Here is a 26,238-nt window from a genome sequence, read left to right as displayed (position 1 = left end):
TTATACCAATTTACCTATGACATCATTTTCTTATTTATGATGTCATTCCCTCTGGTCCCCCCACCCCCACCCCAAACCCCATCCTACCCTTTCATTCTTTTTCCTTTATTTCCATTGGCTTATAAATATTCCCTTTGTTCACTCCAAGTTAAACGTACCATTCCAAATATTCTCCCTTCTCACATTTTCTAGCACGTAAAAATATTTCTCCAAAGAGTTTCTTTAAGAAATGGAGTCTAGTAGTGACACCACCACTACCACCACCATTACTTCTTCACCACCATCTTCTCGGTCCGTCTCGCCGTCCTCTTCCTCTCCTCCTAACTCTCCACCATCGCCACAAGTGGTCGTCAGCCCTTGTGCGGCCTGCAAAATCTTGCGGAGGAGGTGCGCGGAGAAATGTGTGTTGGCTCCTTATTTTCCTCCCAATGATCCCATCAAGTTCACTACCGCTCATCGCGTCTTTGGTGCGAGCAATATTATCAAGTTCTTGCAGGTATACTTCTAAATTATGTTAGCTACGAGCTATTTAATAGCGACAAAATTCATAACTAATTTCTCTTTCTTTTTTGTAGTGATCAATATAATTAAACTTGTTAGTAGAAGTATGATAACTTTTACTTCTAGATGCAATTTGAAAAGTAAAAGAGCCATGGGCTAATTAATATAAGAGTACGTAGATTGTTCAAATATAGTTACAAGAAATTTAATAGTGAAATACCAATATTGTCCTTAGTAGTGTAAGAAAGGGCAATTCATTTTCAAGCTTACATGTTTTTTTTTTCAAATGCTTTGGATACTATATTTGGCAGTTCAACAGATATAATGGTTTTTTTTTTCAAATTACTATTCTTTTCCATGTGGCTGCATTTTCAATTTTATTTTTTCTTTGTCCAATGACTTTAATTAGTTTTGAAGAAAAAAAAATTGTGGTTTGGTACCAACTATACTCATGGTCAAACTAATCAAAATTATATTCTTCTCTCTTACACACATAATTCCACCTGTTAGATTTGACAAATTTGATTGATTTCGACAATTACACTAAAGTTATCATGAGGATCTACCTTATATCATTGTAAATATATACTTATATTTTTACACTATAAGTGCAATTTAACATGTAACAATTGGTGATTTGGCTAATTTTCCATGTCATTGATTTCACTAATAATGTTAGTTACCTTTAGTAAAGTGACACTTCAACATATTTTCGAAAGATCTGATACATACACTCGTTGGCATTTTTCAAGTTAAACACGAATCATTAATCATAACCATATGCTATTTGGTTAATTTTGTTTAGGAACTACCAGAATTTCAAAGAGCAGATGCTGTGAGTAGTATGGTGTATGAGGCCAATGCTAGGTTGAGGGATCCTGTTTATGGTTGTGCAGGAGCAATATGTCAACTACAAAAGCAAGTGAATGAGCTTCAAGTACAATTAGCTAAAGCACAAGCTGAGGTTGTCAACATGCAATGTGAACAAGCTAACTTTATGACACTTTTTTGTATGGAAATGACACAATCTCCACAAGCATCACCACCACAACAATCCTTGGACAATTTCACTAATATCCCACAATATGGAAGTTCACAAAACAACATGAGCATCTTAGATGAGAACAATGTTGGATCTATATGGGAGACTCTTTGGACATGATTAAATGGAATATGTTTATCTAATTTAATCATAGAGGTTATTTTTCACTAAGTTAATGTTATGAGGAGAAAATAAAATTGATGCAACTTATAATTTTAGTGTAAGGAAATTAAACTAAAATGTAATATAGTATGAACCAAATCTTTAATAGATTTGAGTCTTTAAGATAATTTTCATGATTTTTCTAATGGTTTTGTAAAGCAAATGAAGTTGACGGGCCTTGCTCCCGCCATATATAGTTTTATTTTCTTATGCTATAAGTCCATTCCTAATTCACAATATATAATTGTATATAATATTGGATACAAGTCAAATTTTTTGGTCACCTCATGATTTTACTATCTAACATATTTTAAGCGGATATTAAGTTGATGTTCGTCTTTATACCAAGTCGTATAAATTCATCCATCCGTCATTAAATTAGTCTAAAGATTTTAGGTTAGAGGTATGAAAACAAAGAAGTTTTTTTATAGTCAACCTTTTTGTTGGGTATTATTTGCCCTGAGTTTATTACCATAACTATGTTTTTCTTTTAGGAAAAGGTTTAAGATTGACTAGTCATTTTCTTGTAGGAAAAGGTTTTGGATTTCTATAAATAGAGACGTGTTCCTTCTAACTTAATCAGCATTCACAATGTAGTCAGTCGTAAGGGCTTTGAGAGTTTTGGTTAGGGGGAGAATTTGTGGGACACAAGTGATAACATATCACTTGTGTGAACCTCCCATGAATTCCGAGTGAATTGGTTGAGGTTATTTATCTCTATATTTTGTACTCTCATATTTATATAGTAGATTGCTCATCTCCGGATGTACGTCGGTTGACCGAACTACATTAAATCTTTGTGTCTTATGGTATAATTCTTGTTTGTATTCTTATTCATGGTCTTTTGGGACTTGTTTTACTAATTCCGCATGACACCTAATTATTTTGATCCTAACACTTTTTCCCTTTAGTAATATTATTTCGGTCCTAACACTTTTTCCCTTTAGTAATTGTATGTATTTGAATCTCCATTAATGAGATCATGAATATATCTATATAGATATATATATGTCCCATGTGAATTCCCTTTCAAATGAAACCTTTGACCCCTCTAGTCTTTGAACCTCATGGTTCCTTTCCACACATGAAATTAAAGGCTCACTCCGGTCTCAGCAATTAGCCAACATTAATTGTCTTGTCAATTAGATAGTCTGCGTGCACATTTGCTAATCAATTTCTTCTAGATCTTATGGAAATTATGTTAAAATATTGTTTTATATGGAATAAAATGTAGAATAATGAAACATGTATTAGCAGTATATGAATAAGAGCATTTAAAAATAAAAAAACTACCTTAGCAGTAGATAATTCCTAGATAACAAATAATGCACTATTCACGTACATATATCGATCACTATTAGAAATATATAAAGGGTTTTCTCATTTTCCACCGAACTAGCTCACTCGGAGAAGGAACGATGAGAAATAGATTATCATGTAAGTTTCATAATTTTTCCGTATGAAAATAATACTATTTTTTTTTTCTCTAGACTCAATCAAAATATCCGTGGAATAGACACTGAATATTTTTTAGTGGAAAAATAATAATTTTTTAGTAGTGTATTAACGTCCTCCACATTATCCACTATTTTTTATGTTATTTTTTTTAAGAATTCTTGCTTCATTGTCAATAGGATCATTATAGGTCAACAAATAAATTTAATTGATAGATATCTAATTTTTAGGACTTCTCAACAATGGAACACCATCTAAGAAAAAGTAAAACCATGTCACCTTCTACTTGCAAAAGCACAAAATTAAAGACTATGCCAATCTAATTATTAATTAATTGTTTTATGCGTCTGCTTAACTTCAGCTTGAACTTTCCAGAGACTAGACATATATATATATATACCTTTTACATATATAAATAAAATTAACCAAATATCTAGTCTTCTTTAGGTTAACAATACCAAACGCGAATATTGTTTTATAACATTGAGCTTATAATTTGAAGTCAGTATTATTACTGCGGATTAATTATAAGGGAAATTTACACAAAATATATAGTGTTAAGAGCTAATTACATTTTATTCCTTTTTTTTTTTCTAAATTACAAAAATCTCTTAAATTTGGTGGAATCTGGATACATCCCAAAACGTCCTGATACATTGTGTCCCGATTTAAGATACATCCCGATATATCTCATCTTGGTTTTGAATACATCACTCAACGTCCCTATACATCACGTATGTCTATATACATTGCATAAATTGATGTATCCAACCAATACATCGCATGAAATAAATCCAACTGATAAATTCATAAGTAATGTATCCGAAAATAGGAGAGTATAATTTTTTTGTATTTTTTAGAAATTTTAAAGAATATGATAACATAAATAGTGTATTTAGATAATATTTCCTAATTATAAATTCATAACTATTTAATATTAAATATTTGAGCTCATAAAGTTATATTTTTAACTCCATCACTAAATAATTACAATATATAATTAGTAGGTATAATTATATATTATTCTGTTTTCGATCCTGATGATATGTCTCTCAGGTGTGGATTGATCCTTAAATTAATTTGGGAAACTCCACCTGTCGGCAAAGTTGCTATCTACTTTGTGGTTTTTCCTTTTTCAGTAGGACAAGAAACAAACAGCTCCATATTTTCTTCATCAACCTTTTCCATATCTTCTCTAAACTTATAAGTTATGTATTTATCATATAATTTTTGAAATTTAAATATAAAATATCAAGTTAATTTAATTTAATATAACTTTAAAAATGAGTATTTAACTTTTAAAAGGAAAATATAACAATTAATTTAAGATGAAGAAAATAATTGTCTACATACTTGTTGAGAGGAAAAACTACTTATTCTTGATTACTAATATCTATCATATATCTTCATTTCTTTTTCTTTTTTAAGTGTAGACATAAAGGTCCAAGGTCAATATTAGAGACTCTTGAATGAATAGATGTTATTAGGTCATTTTTATTTATTATAAATAATAGGTAAAATACTATTTTTAAAATTATAAACTTTCATATTTTTAGAAGGAATATATATTTGCTGATTTGATGGTTTAGAATATATTTTTTATAACTAATGGTGTGTAGAGTTGTCAAAAAGGATCATCTCAGCTCCATCCATATCCAAATCCAGGGCCGGCTCTTGCCTATAAAATTTTAGGCATTGGCCAAATTGGGGGCCTCAAATTTTTATAAATAAAAAATTATGTATCATAATCCCATTCAAATAGAAGAAATTAAGGAAACATTGTTTTGGATTCTTACATTTTCTTCGTTAACACTCACATTATTTATCCTTTGTAACTCTTTTTGCACTCTATTTCTTCAAATCTTCGATAGTTAGAGTAATACACTCTCAAAAATATGAATCAATAGTTGAAAAGTGTTGAACAAAGTGCATTACAAATTCTTTTTTTAATTTATTTGTTAATTTTCATATTAAAGTAGGTATACTAAGTTATCAACTTTTTGAATCAAATTCTATGATTCTAACTCTTATCTTTAAAGTTTATCTACTTATTACTTATAAAATTGTGTTAATAATTCATATAATAATTGTCTCAATAAAAGGATGTTTTTCAATGTTGAAGTGATAAATCTTACTTAAAACTAATAATTAAAAAAAAAAGTGTTTGAAAAATCATTTATATAAAAGATATTAAGTAGTAATTTACGTCTAGAAATTTAGAAAAATAAATAGATATAGATAAAATTTATATAGATTTTAGGCCTCTAATAAAATTTTGCTTTAGGCCACAAATTATGTTGAGCCGCCCCTGTCCAAATCTCAAGGGTCAAGGAATTTGATGGATTAGGGAGGGCCAATCCTTCATTCGGAAGGGCCTGAAAGTACTCAACCCTACCTAATCCTAGAAGGATTGCGGGCTGGGGCGGGCTACCTTTTTTTCATTTTTTCTTTTAAAACTTAAAATTCTATAACATCAAGAAAATGAGAGGATTTTCAAATCAAATATGACAAACAATGTGTTGTTGCAATAACACTAGCAAAACTCTAGTTGATTAGCATATATCTAGGACAATAGATACACGAGATACATATCTCTGGTGTGATGCATCCTAGATACACGAGCGAGATTGGAGGGAGTCGAAGATGCGAGATTTGTCTATGCATCCTAGATTTATGCAAATTCACTTGAATTGAGTGTATCTTGAACAAATTACGCCTAATTTTGAGTCCATTTATCTGGATGCACCAAAATCTGATAAGATTCGTAATATTACAACATAGCGCGCATTTAAGTAATTAGTTTATACACTAGTGAGATTTTTGTATGTTACCCTTAAATAAATAGTTTTGGACCATGGGTCGATCCCAGGCCGACCCCAATTAAGCCTCAAGGACCAAGGGTTTATATGAATCGGACTTATAAGCCCTAGTTTTAAATGAGTTTGAAAAATCCTATCCCAATCCTATTCTAATGACAGGTTACATTGGGCCGACCTCATGGATTAAGCCCATTTTGACAGCTCTAATGGTATGTATAATTTATAATTGTATAAATTATAGGAACCACATATTCTAAGTACTAAATAACATCCTATCCCTTCTAGTTTTCTATTTACCAAAAATCCCTTAAAAATGATGTTTGCGGGATATTCCACATAGTGGGATACATAGCGTTGTGCACGGGATACATTAGGTTTGATACATTCCACATAGCGGGATACATAGCATTGTGCACGGGATACATGCGGGATACATAGCGTTGTGCATGGGATACATAGTGTTTGATACATTCCACATAGCGGGATACATAGCGTTGTGCACGGGATACTGCGAGATACATAGGTAATTAAGTGATTTTTGAATTTTTTGAAATAAGTAGGAATAAATTGATATTAAGATAAGTAAAAAAATGTAGTTAAGTAATTTGTCCTTTATAATTTGACGGCTGAATAATTGACAATACCTTGTTTGCTAGTGGATTTTATTTGGACTCAGATAACGGTATCTATGGATTGGGGCATTTCTCCTTGGAAACTGACATAGATATGCTATATTTAGAAAATATTTAGAGTATCATTTATAGCATGCAATAAGATTTTCTCTTTCACTCAACACTTACAATTCATTTTTATACACTTTTAATATATGTTATAAAGAATAATTTATAAAATACATATAATATAAGTTTTATTGACAGATAATAAATTTATCGTATATTTTAATGTACTTATAATACATTGTGTCAATTTCTTGTCAAATAAATATAATATATTTTTAAAACATTTATAATACATTTATATGGTATGCATAATTCATTTTTAATACATAATACAAATTTATCATAATATTGCTATGTATTGTAATAAATATAATTAAAAAAAAAAATCACTATATTCAATAATTATTTATAAAACTACTCACTCAAGTAATTTTTTCGATAATATTTATCAAGTGTGTCTTTAGAAATGAAATTGAGATTTCAAACCAAACGTCTAATTTGTTGTTTTTTTTCTTTATTTTTGGATTTGAGTCTCGAGATTCAAATCTAAAGTCGTCTGTCTTCTTGTTTTTTAATTTATTTTTTCTAGAATTGGGCACACATTGACGTTGGGATGGGGATCTCTTGTGTCCCCTCTTTATGTTTTAATTAATTATAAGTATTTTTCTTTTCTTTTTAAAATCTTCATGTTTAGCACATTAAATTTATTTTTTTCTTTTGTTACTGTCATTATTTTTTTAATAATTAAATAAAATGTCCATATTAAAATTCACATAAGCAGACGTGGTAACATATAGTCTCAATTGATGATCCCAATTTTTTAATGTGGCAGAGATACATATGTGAAAACTTCATGTAAAAATAATTAATTTTGAACATATAACTTCATAAGTAAAGAGTGCATGCTAAGATTTTGAAGGTTAAACTCGTTAAACATAAATTTTGAATATATTTTTCTTTGTAAGAAAATATCTATTTTCTTAAGATCCTAGATACGCCTTTAATTATGGCATGTTTTAATTGAACATCAAAAATCAAAACACATAATAAAGTGACAATTTCATAAATCCTCCTCCTTATCTAATTTCCTAATTAATGTAAACTCCCTTATGAGGTGTGATACTATACTTACCTCCTTCATTTTATTTTTTTTAATATCTATTTTCAACTTTATTAATGTGAATAGTTATGCTTCATGTAGTAAATTTGGTAATTAAAACTACAAAAATTTGAAGTTAAATCACAAATTTCACTGTCGCTACTTGTTAAATTGCTCATACCTAATTAACATCATGATTTTTTCACAATCCATCACTAAATAGACTTAACAATTATAAAACCACTGGAAATATAAAGATACAATCCAATTATTATTGTTACTGCTCGCCTCTCCTTCTGCACACCGCTATATATAGTGGCAGAGTTAGAAATTTCGTTAAGGGTGATCAAACTTTAAAAGAGCCGATAATTTTTTTTAGCGGAGTGGGTGCAGTGCGCACAAAACATTTTTTATTTTTATTGATGAGTGGATATACCCAAATTTAAAAATTAAATTACAATGTTTTAAAGTTTGAGATAACTGTTGAAACTTTTTTTTCCACATTTACCTTTTCTTTTAATAAGATTCTTAACTATTTTATATTTTCTAAAATAATTGTTTAGAAATAATCAAAAAATTCTTTAACTATTTTATATTTTCTAAAAGAATTGAGTAGAAATAACCAAAAGTATAATAGTGGATGATAGTCTTTAAAAAAAATTTATTGAGAGTCTGTTATACCTAATAATTCACTTAATATAGATTGAAAATATAAAGAAAATAATAAAATATTAATTATTAGATTAACTAAAATTTAAGGCTAGAAACATAAAGAAAAAACGTAGGTAGTGAGAATCAAACCACAAACCTCAAAGACACAAATACCATGCTTACCGCTAGATAACAAGCCACTATTATTCAAAAGCATGTTCAATTTATTATATGTGCACATATTAAATAATATTCTATCTATATACACTGTATAATTTTCTGGCGAAGAGTATTCGCATGACCACCCTTGGCTGTAGCTCCTCCACCCCTATCTATATATATAAATGTCTCTCATACTACAGTAATATAATCCAAATAAGATTCAAATATTATAACACTAATATGACTAACCAAACTCAGTAGGACGTCTTTTAATAGTACCCGACTTGGATTAGAATCATATGTGTCAATAACAATGAATTTTGCTATTTAATATTAGCTACATTATTTGTCCATAATCATTTTTCTTAATAGAGTACACTATAATATCTTAAAGAGAAGGATTGAAAATACTCTTAAATTTATCACGAATTATTAATTTCATCGTCGAATTATTGATAGCCTTAAAAACACCTCTTTATTTGAGTAACTGAACTTAAATACACCCCGATCTTGCAATATGAGTGAAATGTACCCCCAAAATTCTTGTCAAGTTTAGCAGTGTTTAGTTTTCAACATTTCTCTCAGCTTTTTATCAAGAGTGTTTCATGCTCCTACAAGAATTTGAGAACACTTACTATGTTATGTGACATATTAGGGGTGTCGAGGTGTATCTAATTAATTTAGTTAATCATGCAAAGAGATATTTTTAAGGAAAAATTACTTAAATACACAACACTTCTTTACATATTTTCAATATTTCCCTACTCTTTTACTAAAATACAAAAATCCCTTATTTTCCCCCAATTCAACTTAACCGGATACTTTATTAGTTTAAGTATCCGTCCATTATTAATTAAAGTATCCGTGTTGCTATATTATGCATCCGCCCGTTAATTAAGTATCCGTGCTGCTAACAACTTAATAATTTAAGTATCCGCCCATTATTAATTAAAATATCTGCGTTGCTATATTAAGTATCCACACTGCTATATTATGTATCCGAAAATACTAAAAAAAGGGATTTTTGGTAATTAATGAAAGAGTAGTGAAAGGAAGTAATTTCTTTCTTATATTATGTCATTTGCCTAATTTTTACTTTTTTTAAGATCGTCAATAGTTTAAAAATGAAACTAATAATTTACACCATGTTCAAAAAGTGTTTTAATATTTCTCTCTATTTTAAATTATACAAATTAGTATAAATGTCTGTTTATAGTCTATACTGCATCAATATATAAAGGAAATACTTGAAAGTTGAATCCATATAGTATAATATTTTGATCAGTCACCTTTCAGCATTATATTTATGTTCATTCACGTACGTATAAATTTGCGCAGCCTTTGAAGATGACCTTTCACATTGGCACCTAAAAAAAGAAGAAGCCAACATGTAAAATGGACATCATATTTTCAGTGATTCAACAGTCGATAGCACGAATGTTGCTTTCTCGATATCCGTGTATTTCTTTATCAACAAGTATTTGCACAAACGCGTAATGTTTTGCCTCATAAGTTTTTTTTAGGCCAAACACATATACAACCCTTCAAATTTGCGTTCATTTTTTTATTTTGGAACTCCAACTTAGTCTTGTTCCATTTTAACCCTTAAATTCCATTTTTTTTGTACCATTTAAACACTTGTACTATTTTTTATGATTTGTTTTTATTTATGTTCTTCAATTGTAATTTCTTATTTTTTAAAAATAGACGTGTGTCTGTTAATTTTCGTAAAAAAATTAAACATTCGCGAACGAACATAAAAGTTTTCAAACAATAATATTATTTTTTGATATTTCTCTGTATTTTTGCATGAAAATAGATTGACGAAAGTTCTTTGATTTTCTTTCTTAAACATTCAATTAAATTAAATAACACTACTTATTTATTTTTTCTCATCATCTAGGCTATCTAAATGTAACGCAAGTACTCACTTTTAATTTTTAATATAATCAATACGAATAAAAAAACTCATCTTCAAAAAGACTCGACTGACTTTGTTAATAACACTACTAAAAAAAGACTCTTGTTCATTGGTAATAACACTACTAAACAATGTTAAAACTTGACTGACTTTGTTAGGTTGTCGGTGATTTTAAAGAAAGAAAACCAACACAATTTCATCAGTTATTTTTCACACAAAAATACATAACACTCTTAAAAAGAATATTATTTTTTAAAAAGAATTATTTTTTGTTAATTTTTATTTTTTTAACTAAAATTAACTGACACGTGTCGATTTAAAATAAGAAGTTGCAATTGAAGAATATATATAAAAATAAAGAAATCATAAAAATAGTATTTCGTGTTAAAATGGTAAATAAAAAAATGGAGTTTAAGGGTTAAAATGGAACAAGGCTAAGATAAAGTGTTAAAATGAAAAACGTGAACAAGTTAGGGGAATTGTATATGTGTTTGGTCTTTATTTTATTTGTCATGTTTCATTTATACATGATTAAATGATACATAATATTTTAAGATATATTTTTATAGTATTAATATGAGAAGAATTATAAATTTTAGTAATTTTTTGTGTAATTTTCGAAAATCTTAATTTTATAATTAAAATATTAAATTAATTTAATTCAATCTAAATTCGAAGATTAGTTGAATTGACTCTCATAAAATGAATAGAGGGAGTATCACTCACAAATATTTGCCTTTTTATAAAAAAACAATCAAAATAATTGGATGTGGCGGAAAACTGATAAAATTACAAAATAAATATCAAAAGATGATAAATTAGATAATAAAAGAGAAACATATTAAAAAGAAGCCATAAAATTTATTGTAATTCTATCAATCGATCTATGTTCATGCACAGAAATAAACAATTCATTCTTATTCAAAATATCGAGAGAATAATCTCACAAAATTAACGCAAGAAAAAAAATTCAAATAAATAATATAATAATACTTGCATTTCATAAATCCTCTTGTAAATTTTTAGAGTTATATTGTGAATAAACTTTGTAAGAATTCAAAACTTTTCTTTCTAAAAGAAAACGAGTTTAGTTGAATATGACAAAATATATTTTTTTAAGAAAAAAATAATTATGATAAAATTCAGGACAAACACTAATTAGTTTGACTTTTATTATCAATCGACATTATTTTACTTATGTCTAATTATTAGATTTGACAGGCAAGTAATTAAGAAATGAAAGGTTGTTAATTGTTATAGTGTTTCCATCATTGTAATGATACAAAGACTTTTTACTCAAAAGTATACTTTATTGTTTCAGAGGTCCCAACTCCTCTCCTTGGTCTAATATTTATTCTTCCCCTTATTATAAATAATTATTTTATATTATTTGTTAATTTATGAGATTAAAATAAAATTAATTAATAGAAAAATATTTTGCCCTTATAATTAATCATTTTTAAAACATATAAATAAATATGTAAAATTTTAAAAAGATTTCTTGAAGAAAAACGAAATAAGTGTGTGCACACACAAAGTAGTGTTTTTTTTTTTCGTTTACTGGAAATCTATAACTAATATAAAACTAAAGGAGTAACTATAAATTAAGTCAACTAACTAGAATGTCATTCTCACCGGTTTGATTGATTATACAAGCAAAATAATCACCTTTTATTTTGGAGGTAATTCCCTAAAAGGCCATATTTGGTGAATGGCCTATTAAAATTATTTTGTATAAATTATTTAACTATTATTTTTTTTCAAAATATATTATACAGTAAATAAAGAAACTTTAATAGTTTACTAGATTGATTGTCTGAATTTTTATTTTGTGGATGATGGTTCAATTTCCACTTTGTAATTTTCTCTCATTTTCTCATCCCTTACCTTTTATGTAATTAAAAAAAATTGCTTTCAAAGAGGGATAAAAAATAGGCCAAACACATATGCAGACTCTTAAACTTGTCCCTAAATTTCATTTTGGCACTTCAACTCAACCTTGTTCCATTTTAACCCTTCAACTGCAATTTTTATGTTCCATTTTGGCACTTCTTTCCAAAGAATCAACAAAGTGGGATGTGTGTACTTCACATGCCATTATTGTGCTAAAAAATAATGAATGAACATCATTTTTTTAAAAAAAAAAAAATTATTTAGAGTTTCTGTACATTATTGTGTGAAAAAATAATCGACGAAAGTGTGTTGAGTTTTTTTAAAAAAAAACAATTAGTTAATTTAAATAACATCACATTTTTTTTTCCATATCTAGTCTACTTGGACTAACTCAAATATCAGCTTTCTAATTTTTCATTCAACTAAATACGAGTAAAAAAAAACTCATGTTCATTGCTAATTAATAACACTACAAAAAAATGTTGAAACTCGATAGATTTCGTTGGGTTGTCATTGATTTTTTTTAAGAAAGAAAATCGACGGACTTTCGTCAGTTATTTTTCACTCAAAAATATAGGAAAACTCTTAAAAAGAAATTGTTACTTTTTTTATAAAAAAAAACAATGATAATCCGTCAGTTTTAATTTTTTACAATAATTAACAGATGATCGTCGATTTTTAAAATGCAAAATTGCAGTTCAATAACATATATAGAAATAAAGAAATCATAAAATTAGTATTTTGTGTCATAAAAGAAATAGAGTTGAAGGATAATCTTTTATTATTCTTTTAAAAAATACTTTTTTTTTTTGTGTTTCACTCTCTTAGAGAATGTGTGATGCACACTCTCTGCCACATCACTTAGAAGTACCAAAATGGAACATAAAAATTAGAGTTAAAGGGTTAAAATGGAACAAGATTGAGTTGGAGTGTCAAAATGAAATTTAGGAACAAGTTTAAGGATCTGCATATGTGTTTGGCCTAAAAAATAATACTACTTCTCTCCTAATTGACATGTCATGTCATATTAAAATTCTATTTTTTTCAATAATAAATTTATTTAATTCAACAAACCCATTTTATCCAACACAATCCATATAATATTATCATCTAAGAACAAAGATGATTCAAAAAGTAATAATTAAAATTAAACTTTAGATAAAATAATCATAACTCGCATGCATTCTATGTTCACAACTCCCAAATATGTAGTGTGTACTTTAATACAAGACAATGTCACACTAATTTGTAATAATAATTTTATACGGAAATTGACCTAAAATGTCTCATAACTATTTGAATTGATATATAATTATCCTTCATTTACTTTTCGGCCCACAAATATCTTTGATGTCAACTTTAGGTTAAAAAATACCCTTATTTCTAACGGTTCACACTCATAGGGTGGATGGAGGGTAAATTTTTACCAAATTCCATAGTTTAAGGTCATTTTAGGCCCTTCTCCATTAAAATTATAATTACTTAATATATGAGCTCGTATGATTGACTTGATTTTGGGTTCCATAGTAAATTGAAAATAAAGATTAATCTTCTACTATCTACACTCACCTCCCCCCCCCCCCCCCCCAAATATGTAGTGTGTACTTTAATACAAGACAATGTCACATTAATCTTTAATAATTTTTTAATACGGAGAAGGGTTATAAATGCCCCGTAACTATTTGAATTGGTACAAAATCATCGTCCAACCACCTTTTAGATCACAAATAGCTCCGACGTCAACCTGTAGGCTAAAAAATAACCTTATTCTAATGGCCCACACTTATAAGGTGGATGGAGGGTAAATTTATACCAAATTTCATAGTTTAAGGAAATTTTAAGCCCTTTTCCATCAAAATTATTTGAAATTACTTAATATATAGGCTCGTATCATTGACCTGATTTTGGGTTTCATAGTAAATTAAAAATAAATAAAGATTAATCTTTTACAATTGTCACGCCCCGAGCCTACACCTTGAGTGTGACCGGCACTTGAAAACCATTGTTGGCCCCAAGCGAACCCTTGGCCTGGCTTAACTCTTAGCGGAAAATTTGCTCATATTAAAAGAACTTTAAAAAGTAAACTATAACTCAAATGTCTCAAAAGATAAACTCAGAAATGTTTAAAGAAACATTCAAACTGGCCTCAAGGGTAACTCAAGTCTCAACATAAATGACTGAAAATGAAAAGACTCATGAACTACTGTTTATCTATCTATGAAACCTATAATACTATGAGGAATGTCGGGACAAGACCCCCGAACATCCTAACAACTGAAATACTGAAAGTAAATAAGGGATCCTTCGGAAGCAAGGAGGCTCACCAATAACTCTGGGCTCAACTGGATCAATGAAGCACTGGATGTTGATCCTGGTTACGTGTATCTACATTATAAAAGATACAGGCCAAATGGCGTCAGTACATGAAATGTACGAGCATGTGAGAGGAAATCTAAAACAAGACATAAGCTTGAATTGGAACTGAAGAAACAAGTTACCTCGTCTCAACTCAACTCAACCTCATTTCAATATAAAGCAATATATAATACAGTATAAAGAAAAGCTTTCAAAACAGTAGATAACAACTCAATGTATTAGAAAATACAATGTAAACTCTGTTTGTATGCAAAGATACAAAGTAAACTATGTTTGGAGATTCTCTAACCGACAACAATCACAATGAGCTATGTGATAATACAACGTCTAGCCCACGCTACCAGAATTGTCCTATACTTTGCTGGGGTATAGAAATCCTTAACTAAATGGATCTACTAAGCTATGCTTAAAAAGCAATAAGGAATCATCTAAAAAGTATGGCCTTTTTCTACCCACGTTGGCAACATGGTTTATGGGGGCGGTGAGTTGCTAAAACTCTCCCCATATCGGTGCTCAATACTACTCCCAAAATATAACTTAGCTCATTAGAAAACATTTCCTCATCCTCAACTTTGATATTATTACTCAAATGTTTTCTCTTAAAAGAGATAGTGCCCATGAACTTTTTTGGAAAATGGTGTTTCCTTTTTTTCTTAGATGTAAAAACATTTGCTCTTGGGAATACTTAGTTACTATATATCATTTTAAAGAAAATGAACTCAACTCTTACTCTTCCTCAACTCAATGCTCAAGTTTGAAGACAAGTTTAAAATAATTTGTAAAAAGACTTCTTAAAATGACTCGAAAAACTCTCAAGACTTGACTCTTAGCTCTACCTTGAATTTGAATTATGAATTCAAGGTTAAGATTCACGTTGTCAATGATTTATAGATGCTTAGAATTAGTTTATAGTAGTTAGAATCAATAGGGAGTGAAAGTACACTTTAGGAGAACTTAGACGCGTAAAACGACGGAAAAAGGGTGAAGGCAGATGACTCGGGCGCACTGCTGGCGTGGGGCGCCATCCCCTAAGTTCAGAGACCCATTTCTGGAGCAATGCTGGCATGCCACGCCAGACCTACTGGCGCATCTGTGGTGCGTCGCGCCACCATTCCTCCAAAAAATTCTGACGAATTTTTCTACTCGTTTTCTGACCTTAATTCGACTAGAATCGAATGGTTTCTGCCCCAATCACTTAGAATCGAATACTCAACGTATGTACACGATAGTCTACTCGAAACAACCCTAAAAACACTAACACTTATCTCAAGAACTCATTGAATTCCCAACAATCAAGATTATGAAAGGTATTCCAAGAAAACTCAACAAGAACTCAAATCCGTCAATTTTAAGAATGAATTTGTGCTGAAAATAACATGATTGATGTTTGGGTGAACGAACCCAATACTATGAGAACTCACATACCTCTTAGGGATCAAACCCTTGGCAAAATCCGCAACAAAACTCGAGAATCATGATGAACACCTTGAACTTTTCTCCTCTTCTTGAACTCCTCTCAAAACCCTAAGCGTATTTTTATTTATGAAAACTGACCCAAATCAGATTTGACCCCAAAATATTACCCAATTTTTTTTAATCTGATTGGGTAAGGAAAAGACCAAAATACCCCTCATATTTTCGGGTAACTTTCCTTAACGGACAGCCCGACTTCAAATAGGCATATCTCCCTCATATGAGCTCGAACATTAGCAAACTCGGTGGAGTTGGAAAGAGGATTCCAAGACCTTTCATTTGATATCTTATGTGCCACCTAACTCATCATGTACTGAAAGTTATGATCGTTTGAAGTTGACCCAAAACTCATATCTCATGCATAACTTGCAAAATTTCTGATTTTACTATTTCCAATTTAGTTCTTTCTATTTTTAGCTCTTTCAAATACCGAGGTGTTACAACAATCTACACTCACCCCTTCCCCCTTTCCTCTCTATTCCACTTTTTTTCTTCTTGGATCTTGTCCATCATCATAAATTTTAATATTTTTTTCAACTAATGACAAATTAAACAAGGGATAAAAAAAGGAGAAAATAATGTCGACATTCGTTTATAAATAATTAGTTCAATAGAAGATGATTTAATTCAACAATTATGTACATGTATTGCATGTTTTCTTTTGTATATATTCAAAATTCAAAATAAAAGAATGAAAATAACCTCTCTCTTTTTTCTATCCCCACCCACCATGAAAATAATACAAATTAACAACATATGATCTTATAGGGTATGTTTGGTATGAATGAAAGTATTTTTCTAGAAAATGTATTCTTGAAAAATACGTTGGTTTCTAACTTATTTTCTCATGTTTGGTTGGTGAGTGAAAAATATTTTTTGAAATTTTTTTCTGGTGTATGACCCGTGAATGAAAAACTTTTAGAAAATATCTTATATTTTGGCTAGAGAGTAAAAAATACTTTTTAGCAAAATAGTTTTTGACCGGAAATCAAACCCCGATAATCGATCCAGCACCTGACCCCGACACTCGATTCAGGAACTAACCCCTACACCCGACACAGGACACGACATTAGAACTTGAACCCAACCTTGACCATGATCCGATTCTAGACATGATCCCAAGACTCAACACAACACCTAACCCCGCAAGAGACCCGATAGTCAAACTAAAATGTGATCCCAACACTCGAAATTGAATCCCACTTGAAACCCGATACCCAAACCCAATTCCCCACCCCAACATTGACTGAAGATTCAACTTTTGAAACGTAATCCAACCTCTACATCCGACCCGATTCCAACCTGGGACTTGACCCCAAACCCGACCCTAATTCGAGACCCTACCCCTACCCGGAGACCCAACTTGAGACTTGACCCTGACATCGACACTGGACCCGAGGCTAGACCCCAACCCGAGATCCAATCATGACACCAATACCCAACCCAAGGCCTAAACCTGACCTGACATTCAACCACAACATTGACACCCAATCTGAGACCCGACCCTAAAATTAACTTGAGATCCAACCCGACACCCAATTCGAGACCTGACCCTGAACTCGCCCGACACCTGACTCTGACATGAGATTCGACACCTGACTCGATGTAGACACGTAATTTTTGACCGAACATAAGGATTTACACTATTTTTTATTCCTTAAATATTTCTTTATGTTTAAGTTAGATATTTTGGTTTTGTCTTATTTTAGTAAGTTTATTTTAAAAGATTTGAAAATAACAATATATATATGTTTTATTTTAATTTTAGTTTAATAAATAAGCTAATAGTTCTTACTTATAATTTATTATTAGCTACAAAATTTTGTTAGTTTAAAAAGTAATTAAATAATATTCTTATTATTATATTATATTATATGGTATATATTAATTAAATAAAAATAAATCAAATTTACCTCCCACTCACTCTCACCCCACATCACCCCAGAACCTCACCACCACTCCCTCACACCACCACTACAATACAATATGCATCAACACACACATACATTATTTATTTTATTGAGCCTTTAGTAGCAAATTATTTATTTTTTGTATGTTTTAACCAGTTTGGGTGATAAGAGTTCTCCCATCTAGGTATCATTTTAGGTGCTTGCATGGCATGGTGGGTTAGGTCGTGATATCCGCGGAGTCAAATTCATGAGCAAGATTCACCAGTTGTTACTTGACAACCAAGTAGGCTAGGTTTCTTTCAATTGCGTTGTATAGACCCGTATTACTATATTATATCTTGTAGATGTTCGGAAATGACATGTAAAGGATTTTGGGCACATAATCTATATGGTTAGAAATGTTGTTATGTGTTGTTAGGGCGGAGATGAATTAATTACTAGAGGATTGTTCTCCCATTCTTAATTGCCTTGAGTTCTTTATTATGATGGCTGCATGTTTCTGATTATGCGTGTATGCATGTCCACGGTTTGTACTATCATTGTGCAAGAATACATAGGAAACATATGTAGTTAAACATGTTGATAATCTCATGCAGAACTAGTTATGCGACTTATGGTTTCAAGTGTTATGGTTCGTCATGTTTGTGATTGTGCATGATTAATGTCCGTGTTTGATGATTGGCTCGGGTATCAAGCTTAGTAAAAGATATCTTTATAGTTGACTCAAATACCACGTCTGGTATATACTAACGGTTGGCTTGGTTACCATGCCTGAAACGGGGATATCCACATATGGTTGGCTTAGGTTCCATGCCGCTACTCTAACTACGGATGGCTCGAGTACCACAACGGTACGCTAACAGTTTGAGTTCGGGTCCCACGAGAGGACCAAGTATGTGTTTATGGTTCCATGAGTGAACCTAATTGACTTTTTCATAATGTAATTGTTGCATGTTGGATCTTTGAGTAGTCTTGGTTACTTGTATGTGATCATGTGGGATATGGACCGTATTAAGGTGAGTCAGGGTAAGGACTGAAGTCCATCTATGTGTTAATTTTCATGGTTGAGGTATGTTAAGTGTTTAGTGACAACTGAATCCTTGGGGGTTATTCTACTTAATTATTTTCGCCATTGGGTTGAGTTTATCGAAACTCAATTCCTTAGTTGTCTAAACTGTGTTTCTGTTTATAATGATGGAAAAGGGTCAAGAATACTCCTAACATATTGAAAATGACTCAAAAATATCTTTCTTCCATGGTTTGGTTTAAAAATACCCTCCACCTTTGTTTTTGGTTCAAAGATACCCCTCCTTCCACCTTTTGGTCTAAAAAAACTCTCAATCCAAAATTGATTTAATTAAATTCTTTTAGTCTTTAATTAATTCTTATATTTTTTTAAAATAAAACTTTTTATTTATTCAAATTCTTAATATTAGCTCATCTCAAAATAATTAAAATACTTAAATTTAACATAAAATAAAATAATTTTTTTATTATTTAAAAATAAAGAATAACACAACAATTTTCCCACTTCTGAAAAAATGACTCTCAATCTACATAATTTTCTCACGTCTAATTACCTTCCCTTTGGATAAGCAAACTGCATCATAATTGTCAAAAATTTCCACAAGAAACGAAACTCCTTTGTTCCCATCATGGAGTGGACTCAGAGATACTTAACAAAATAATATTATCAAATAGTTTATTATTATATGTTATTTATCAAAAAGTAAATTAAGAAAAATATTGATATAATTAAATTTCAGCATGATAATTTAAATATAATTAAAAAACCAATCCAAATAATTAAAAAATCATTCAAGAAATCAAAACATAAAATAATAGTGTATAAAATATAAAATAATATAAATAATTTACTGTGTGAAAAATGAAGGATAATAATTTATTGCGTTATTATAATAATAAGAAAACAAATTTATTCTTTATTATTAATTAATACTTTTTTATTTTATTTTACGTTAGACATAAATATTTTATATATTTTGAGATGAGCTATTATTTTTTAGCCATTTCCAAGGATAGCAGCTCCAGAGGTAGAGCAAGCAACTGTGCCCGTAGTGAGATAACGTGGCAGAGGTAGAGGTAGGGGTAGGGGCAGGGGCAGGGGCAGGGGCAGAGGAAGGGAAACACCTGGCAGTGGTGGAGCTTAGACTGAGGATGTAGTATCAGTACTAATTACATGCTTTCTTCCTTCGTTATTTAATAATATAGGTTCGGACGTTCAGGATTCAGGCTGCTGTTATTACGATTTCCAATCTGCTCAGTAGAACTTTTGGTAAGTCCTCATCATTTGAGGACCACCTCTATCTTCTATTCGGTATTACATTTTTAGTTTTCAGACAATTAGAGTTAGCTAGGGGCTTGTCCTAGCAAGTAACTTTAGTAGAGACTATCAGACAATCAATTTAGCTTCCGTTATGCTTATTCAGATACTTGTCTACTTGAAGATGTGTGAGCTTTAATAGACTATTTCAGTTTAGCATCGACATTTAATTATTTTTCAATTGTTACTTTTACGTTTCTTAGTTTCATGCCAGGCCATGGTTTAACTTGGGGTCACTTCTGACTCTAAGCACCGAGTTACGATTAGGGGATAGTGTTGACTCAGGACACTAATTTAGTAAATTAATTTATATGAAATTTAAGCCTTGAAAAAAGTGTAATCTGAAAAAACATTATCTATGACATATGTAATTGTTTCGGGTGCCTTACATACTTGTATTGAGTGCTAATGTGCTCCAAAATAAATAAATAAAAACTCTTTTTCGTTACTTGTATTGAGTTGAAAATTTAAGCGCAATCTCTCTTGGAGTATTGAATATACTAATAAAATCAATAAATATTCGAGAAGCTCATATTATAGAGACTCACCTGAACACAATGCTAATCTTGATGTAAATGTATATTTACTAAACTTGACAAAGATGGAAACATAAAATAAAACAGATGAGTGTATTGTAGTTTTCTTTGATCCATCACTTTTACACTGTTTACTACTTCAATAAAATATTTAAATTGATTTACCATTATAGACAACACAAAGTATCATTAAAGTCTAAAGATAAAATAAACAAAAATATTTGACTTAATAATATAAAAACTCCATGACCTTCTATTTTGTGGCCTTAAACCTCATATAAATGGATATTTGAAGACTAAAGAGTGACTTAATAATAAAGAAAATCATATTAGCATTCTCGATCACTGATAAGGACTTCTATAAGTATAGCTCAAATATCAAGAATTTCAGTTACCAACTCCATGAGAATTATGAGTTCAAGAACTCTCATCTTCTTCTGGTCAGGGACAACATTTAAATCAAACTTGAAATGCACGCCCAAAATAGCACTTTTTGTTTCATTTAAAATTTTCTTTACTCGCAACATCATTGCCACCTTCTTCTCCTCCATGTGTTATCCGAAGGTATTTTTGAGCCAGGGTGCACTACTAAAAAAATAGCTTTTAGCGACGGATATTAGAGACGAACAATATTCCGTCACTATATAACGACGGATTTGCGACGGAATAACCATTTTGTTGCAAAATTAACAAATGATTTTTTGATTTATAATATAGCAACGGATTTGCAACGGAATATTTAATCCGTCGCTAAATATTAGCGCGAAAATTTGGCGCCCAATTTTTCCTACGGATTTAGTTACAAAGTAGTGGTGACAAATTTAATTAATATTGGGTGAAGGAATTAGTGACGGAAAAAAGGTTGCTAAACTATTAAATATATTTTTATAAAAATTATATTATATAGTGACAAAAATATCTGTCAATATAATATTTTCTAAATATATATATTTATTTAAAAGCGACGAATATTAGAATCCGTCACTAATTCCGTTGAAATTCACTCCAATTTCAGATTTCAAGCCAACCCCCATCTTTTAATCTTGACCGTTGATCTCATCCTTTCAATCTTAGCCTCTCATTTCAAATTAATCCTAGGGTCAAAATCTAACTCCCTAGCTTTCCTATTTTTATCTATCAAAAGACCCAAACCTAAATTTCTCATTTTTCTTTTCTCTAGATCCGCCGCACCCCACCCTCTTCTGTTCCTCCTCGTCTCTTCTCTGTCTGCCATCTCCGGCGAGGCAGCCACCCATATCTGTCCACCATCTCCGGTGAGAACAAGAGGAGACGTCGCTCTCCTCTCCTCCCCTCTTCCTCTTCTCTCCCGTTGCCCTTCTCCGTCCCCTCTATGCCAGCAGCAGCAGTGAGACTGCTGCTCTTCCTCTCCTCTCCAGCGTTGCTTCTCCGGTGAACAGAAGCTCCGACCGGTGAGCCACCAAGAATCATCGACTCCGAACAACAGCAACCGGCGATAACTATCAGCAGTAGCCGCGAGAGAAGCAAACAGTGAACCACCGACAGTCACGTTTTAATCTCATGGTAACTTCCATTTACCCCCTGCAACACTAGCATTTTAATTCCGTCTTGTTACATAATAAATGGTCATCTTTGTATCTAAAAAAAAGTTTGTTTAGGTAAAAGATAGTTGATTGTTGACATGACTAAATACACAGCACAATACTTCAAAGTTCAACGTGTTCTATTTGGGACCATACATACAATGGAGTTGTTATATGTTTTTTTCAATCATTCTTCCTCCACCTCAACCTACAGAAATTATTGGCTATGTGTCCTTTATAAATGGTGTTTTTTTCAATTTTGAATATCGAAGTATTAATTATGTGTTAGCCTAAATCTTTTGTATGGATTAAGTCATAGTATAATCATAAATACGTATTCTCCTCCAATTGATTTTTAAGATGGTATGCAGTACTCTTTCCATTTCTTTTTTTTTGTTCAAAAAGGTTAATACCCACATCAGTGATGTTTACATGAACTCGGATTCTACTAATTTGTGAGTGTTGAGTGATAAATGAAGGTATAAATATGTATTAATTAAAGTATAAATTACAAAAATTTCATAGTGTTAAGAGTTATTGGTAATGAGCAATTATATATGCTTGTAAGTCACTTATAAAGACAGTGATATATATGTTTGAGTCCAGTGATATAGAATGATTAGGGTAATGACAACCAATACAATAACTTGTTGTTGTAAAAAAAATTCAAAAAGCTGGTAGGTATGTTTAACTTGTTCCGGACTTGGTTTCCAGTGTTCATTTGTAGCAAGTATGTTATTATGTAGATCATTTGCTCAATTATCATATACTGAGATAAGTTGATCACATCTTGACTGTGCTTGACTGTGTGATGACTATGTGTAAACTTCATCTTTTTTAGACATAAAATTGAGTTACATGTGAAGTTGCATTTGAAATAGTAAAAGTTACAGATATTAATCTTAGGAAGTTTATAGCCTCCAATCTCCACTTCGGCTGATGTTTCTCTGGCAACTAAGGCCGAGACAATGTAAAATCTCATTGCTTCTTTGATTACTTAAAATGTACAAGCAGTTACAAGAAGAATGAGAATGGTTTAATAAACTAGTTCTCATTATCTCTTCTCTTTTTTTTTCTACTTGTAGTGTATACGAACTTCTTGTAAATATAAAATAATGACATTTACCTTATCGAGGTACGAGAATTTCTGCTGAAGATCATCGACAGTGGGTATGTGATCATCAAGGCCAAAAACATCTATCTCAGCAAGCAACTTCTGCTCAACTTCTGGATGGCAAGCAACCAGACAAATGATAGAAGAGAAAGCAAAAGATGTTGTTGCAGAACCCGCCAGCAAGTGCTCATAAGTTACAACATCGATATAATCTGAGGTGAAAACATTCTTAGCTAACTTCTTTGACTCCATTGTCTGCATTATAAGCAACAAAAAGTTTTTCGAGCTACTTTTTTTTTCCTCCGTCCTCTTTGCCACTATCTCATCCAGCATACTGCTTAAATTCTTGTATGTTCTTTCCATCTTTCAGTCCATAGTACCTGGGATTCTTTCGAGAACTTGATGAAGACTCATCTTGTCTGATATTGGTTTAGGAAGTCAAAAATCCACACCAAAAGAAGCTTGTCCAATTACATATGTTGCTAACTTGAGAGAGAGATCAGAGCATGTGAGACCTCCCTCAGAATCATGATTTTTAGTCGCAGACTCGATATACGATTGCATGATTGACACTAACTTAGCAACATAAGATGGCTGGTAGACAGATAGAATAGTATTTCTCATTGTTGACCATCTTGAGTCCTTGTATAATTAACACAACATTAGCCTTCTTCTAGTTAAAGGAATTAACTTTAGCTTTTTTACCTAGTACAAACCAAGCCTTTCTGATGAAGAGGGGATGCTGCAATAGGAGATGGAATGCTTCTATTTGGTATGTCCTTGAATTTATATTTAACTTGCTTTTAGTTTACACTTGTTGCAATGAATTTACATGTGAACAACTGAATTATTGCTTTCAATCATTCTGGTTCATATTGAGTTGAACAACTTCCTCTTCAAAACTAGATGTGTTATTTATTCTGTAGGGTTGACGGAAATTTATTTGACAAAAAAAATGGATAATATTTAATGATAAACATTCATCTTTCGGGCTTGTTTAGGAAAATACTCCATGCTAGACACTTCAGTTGTTTTCTTTATTTTGAATTTATTGAGCTACTTATTTTTTTGAGATGGAACTATTGAGTTGGTTTTGCTGCACAATCATTGATACATATAAGCTTAAATGTACTGTAAGTTGGCTAAAAAAGTATAGCACATTTAATTAAGCTAAAAGGTTATGCGTGTTTCTGCATTTTCCTTCCATTATAATTTTATTCCTAATCTTTAATGTTTTCTCTTCATCTCAATTTATTACAGGGAAAATATGAAGAAATATTACGGGAAAGAACAACCTCTCAATCTGATCATCAATGTGAAACATACTACAAAGTTGCCCGGGGAGAAAAGAAGAGAAGAATATAGGGTCTTGGATTTGAAGCAAAAACTTACTACGGGCAGAATCTTTGTGCCTTATCATCTGTAGAATATTTTGAACCCTCTAAATATTATTTTATATATATTTTTTTTATTTTAGAGGTATTTAGTAATTGTTATTTAATTTATTTTAGCAGTGTATATTTAAAATAAATAAATGAAACGATTTTACAAGAAAAATTTTAGCAACAAATTTAATGACGATTTGGTCGTTGCTATAAAAAAATGTTGGCGACGGATTAGCAACGAAATATTTAAGTGGCAAATGTGCTAGCTCAAATAACAGAATATTTTGTGATGGATTAGTGACAGAAATTTCATCGCGAATTTATTTTAAATGACGAAATTAATTATGAAATTAGCAACGAGCTATATAAGTATAACGACGGACCAGTCCGTCGCTAACAAGTGGCGACAGAAATCGTTCGTCTCTAATACGTCGCTAAACTTGTGACGGAACTCATTTTTTCGTCGCTAAGAGATTACTAACGAGCGATATAGTAACAACCAATAATTCGTCGCTAATTCGTCGCTAATCCGGTTTAGCGACGTTATATCATAGATTAGCGACGAATTTCGTCAGTTGCTAAATGCTGATTCTTTTGTAGTGGTGCATAATCTTATACATTAATATTCGTCTTCTTTCTTTCTCGTTAAGTTCTTGCAATTCTTTGCGAAGATCTTCAAATGCCTCAAATCCAACAGATTTTCCCTCAGCATGATCACGTTGCTCTAGTTTCACTTTTAAAAATTTATCAATTATTTCTTTTATACTTGTGTAACCATAAGAAAATGGTTTTCCACCTGGTGAAAAGAGCATAACACCAACTTCATCTCCGTTCCGAGTTGCAAGCTTTTTTGCATCTTGGAACAAGGTTTTTTTCCTTTTGGAAAAACTTATAGCGCTTGCACTCTCAGACTCAATTAACTTCATCTCAATCTTTTACTTACCTTTCTTGGTCTCATTTTCCATTACAGAAGAAAATAAGATGTTTTTGTTGAATAAGTTTGGGCAATTCCGAGAGGAACAATTGTATAATTTATAGTAGGTGTGTAAGTGCATTTGTCACGAGTATTGTAAAATTCATTTGATATCTTCATACCATAAGTCTTATTGTTTTCACATGTATTATCAATTTTATATTATGACTCTATTTCATA

At 31.0% G+C, this 26,238-nt stretch overlaps 1 protein-coding gene and 1 pseudogene across 1 annotated transcript; one reads left to right on the top strand and one right to left on the bottom strand.

Moving 5' to 3' along the window:
• The first annotated feature begins 229 nt into the window (after positions 1–229).
• Positions 230–1,673, top strand: LOC125833157 (LOB domain-containing protein 1-like). The gene is made up of 2 exons (XM_049512301.1): positions 230–496; positions 1,307–1,673. The coding sequence occupies exons 1-2, from the start codon at positions 230–232 to the stop codon at positions 1,661–1,663; spliced, it is 624 nt and encodes a 207-aa protein (XP_049368258.1). The 3' UTR covers positions 1,664–1,673.
• A 20,527-nt stretch (positions 1,674–22,200) lies between these two features.
• LOC125833207 (cytochrome P450 711A1-like) lies at positions 22,201–26,011 on the bottom strand (annotated as a pseudogene).
• Positions 26,012–26,238: the final 227 nt, after the last annotated feature.

Source organism: Solanum verrucosum, unplaced genomic scaffold (genome assembly GCF_900185275.1).
Source record: "Solanum verrucosum unplaced genomic scaffold, falcon-dt-bn FXZP01000288.1, whole genome shotgun sequence".
Classification (NCBI taxonomy): Eukaryota; Viridiplantae; Streptophyta; class Magnoliopsida; order Solanales; family Solanaceae; genus Solanum; species Solanum verrucosum.
The sequence above is the reverse complement of the archived record's forward strand: the minus strand, read 5'-3'. Positions and strand labels throughout refer to the sequence as shown.

Bases quoted from the DNA above. Each gene is read 5' to 3' on its own strand.
- LOC125833157 (XM_049512301.1), top strand. From the start codon at position 230: ATGGAGTCTAGTAGTGACACCACCACTACCACCACCATTACTTCTTCA. The intron at 497-1,306 runs GTATACTTCTAA...AATTTTGTTTAG, and splicing joins ATATTATCAAGTTCTTGCAG to GAACTACCAGAATTTCAAAG.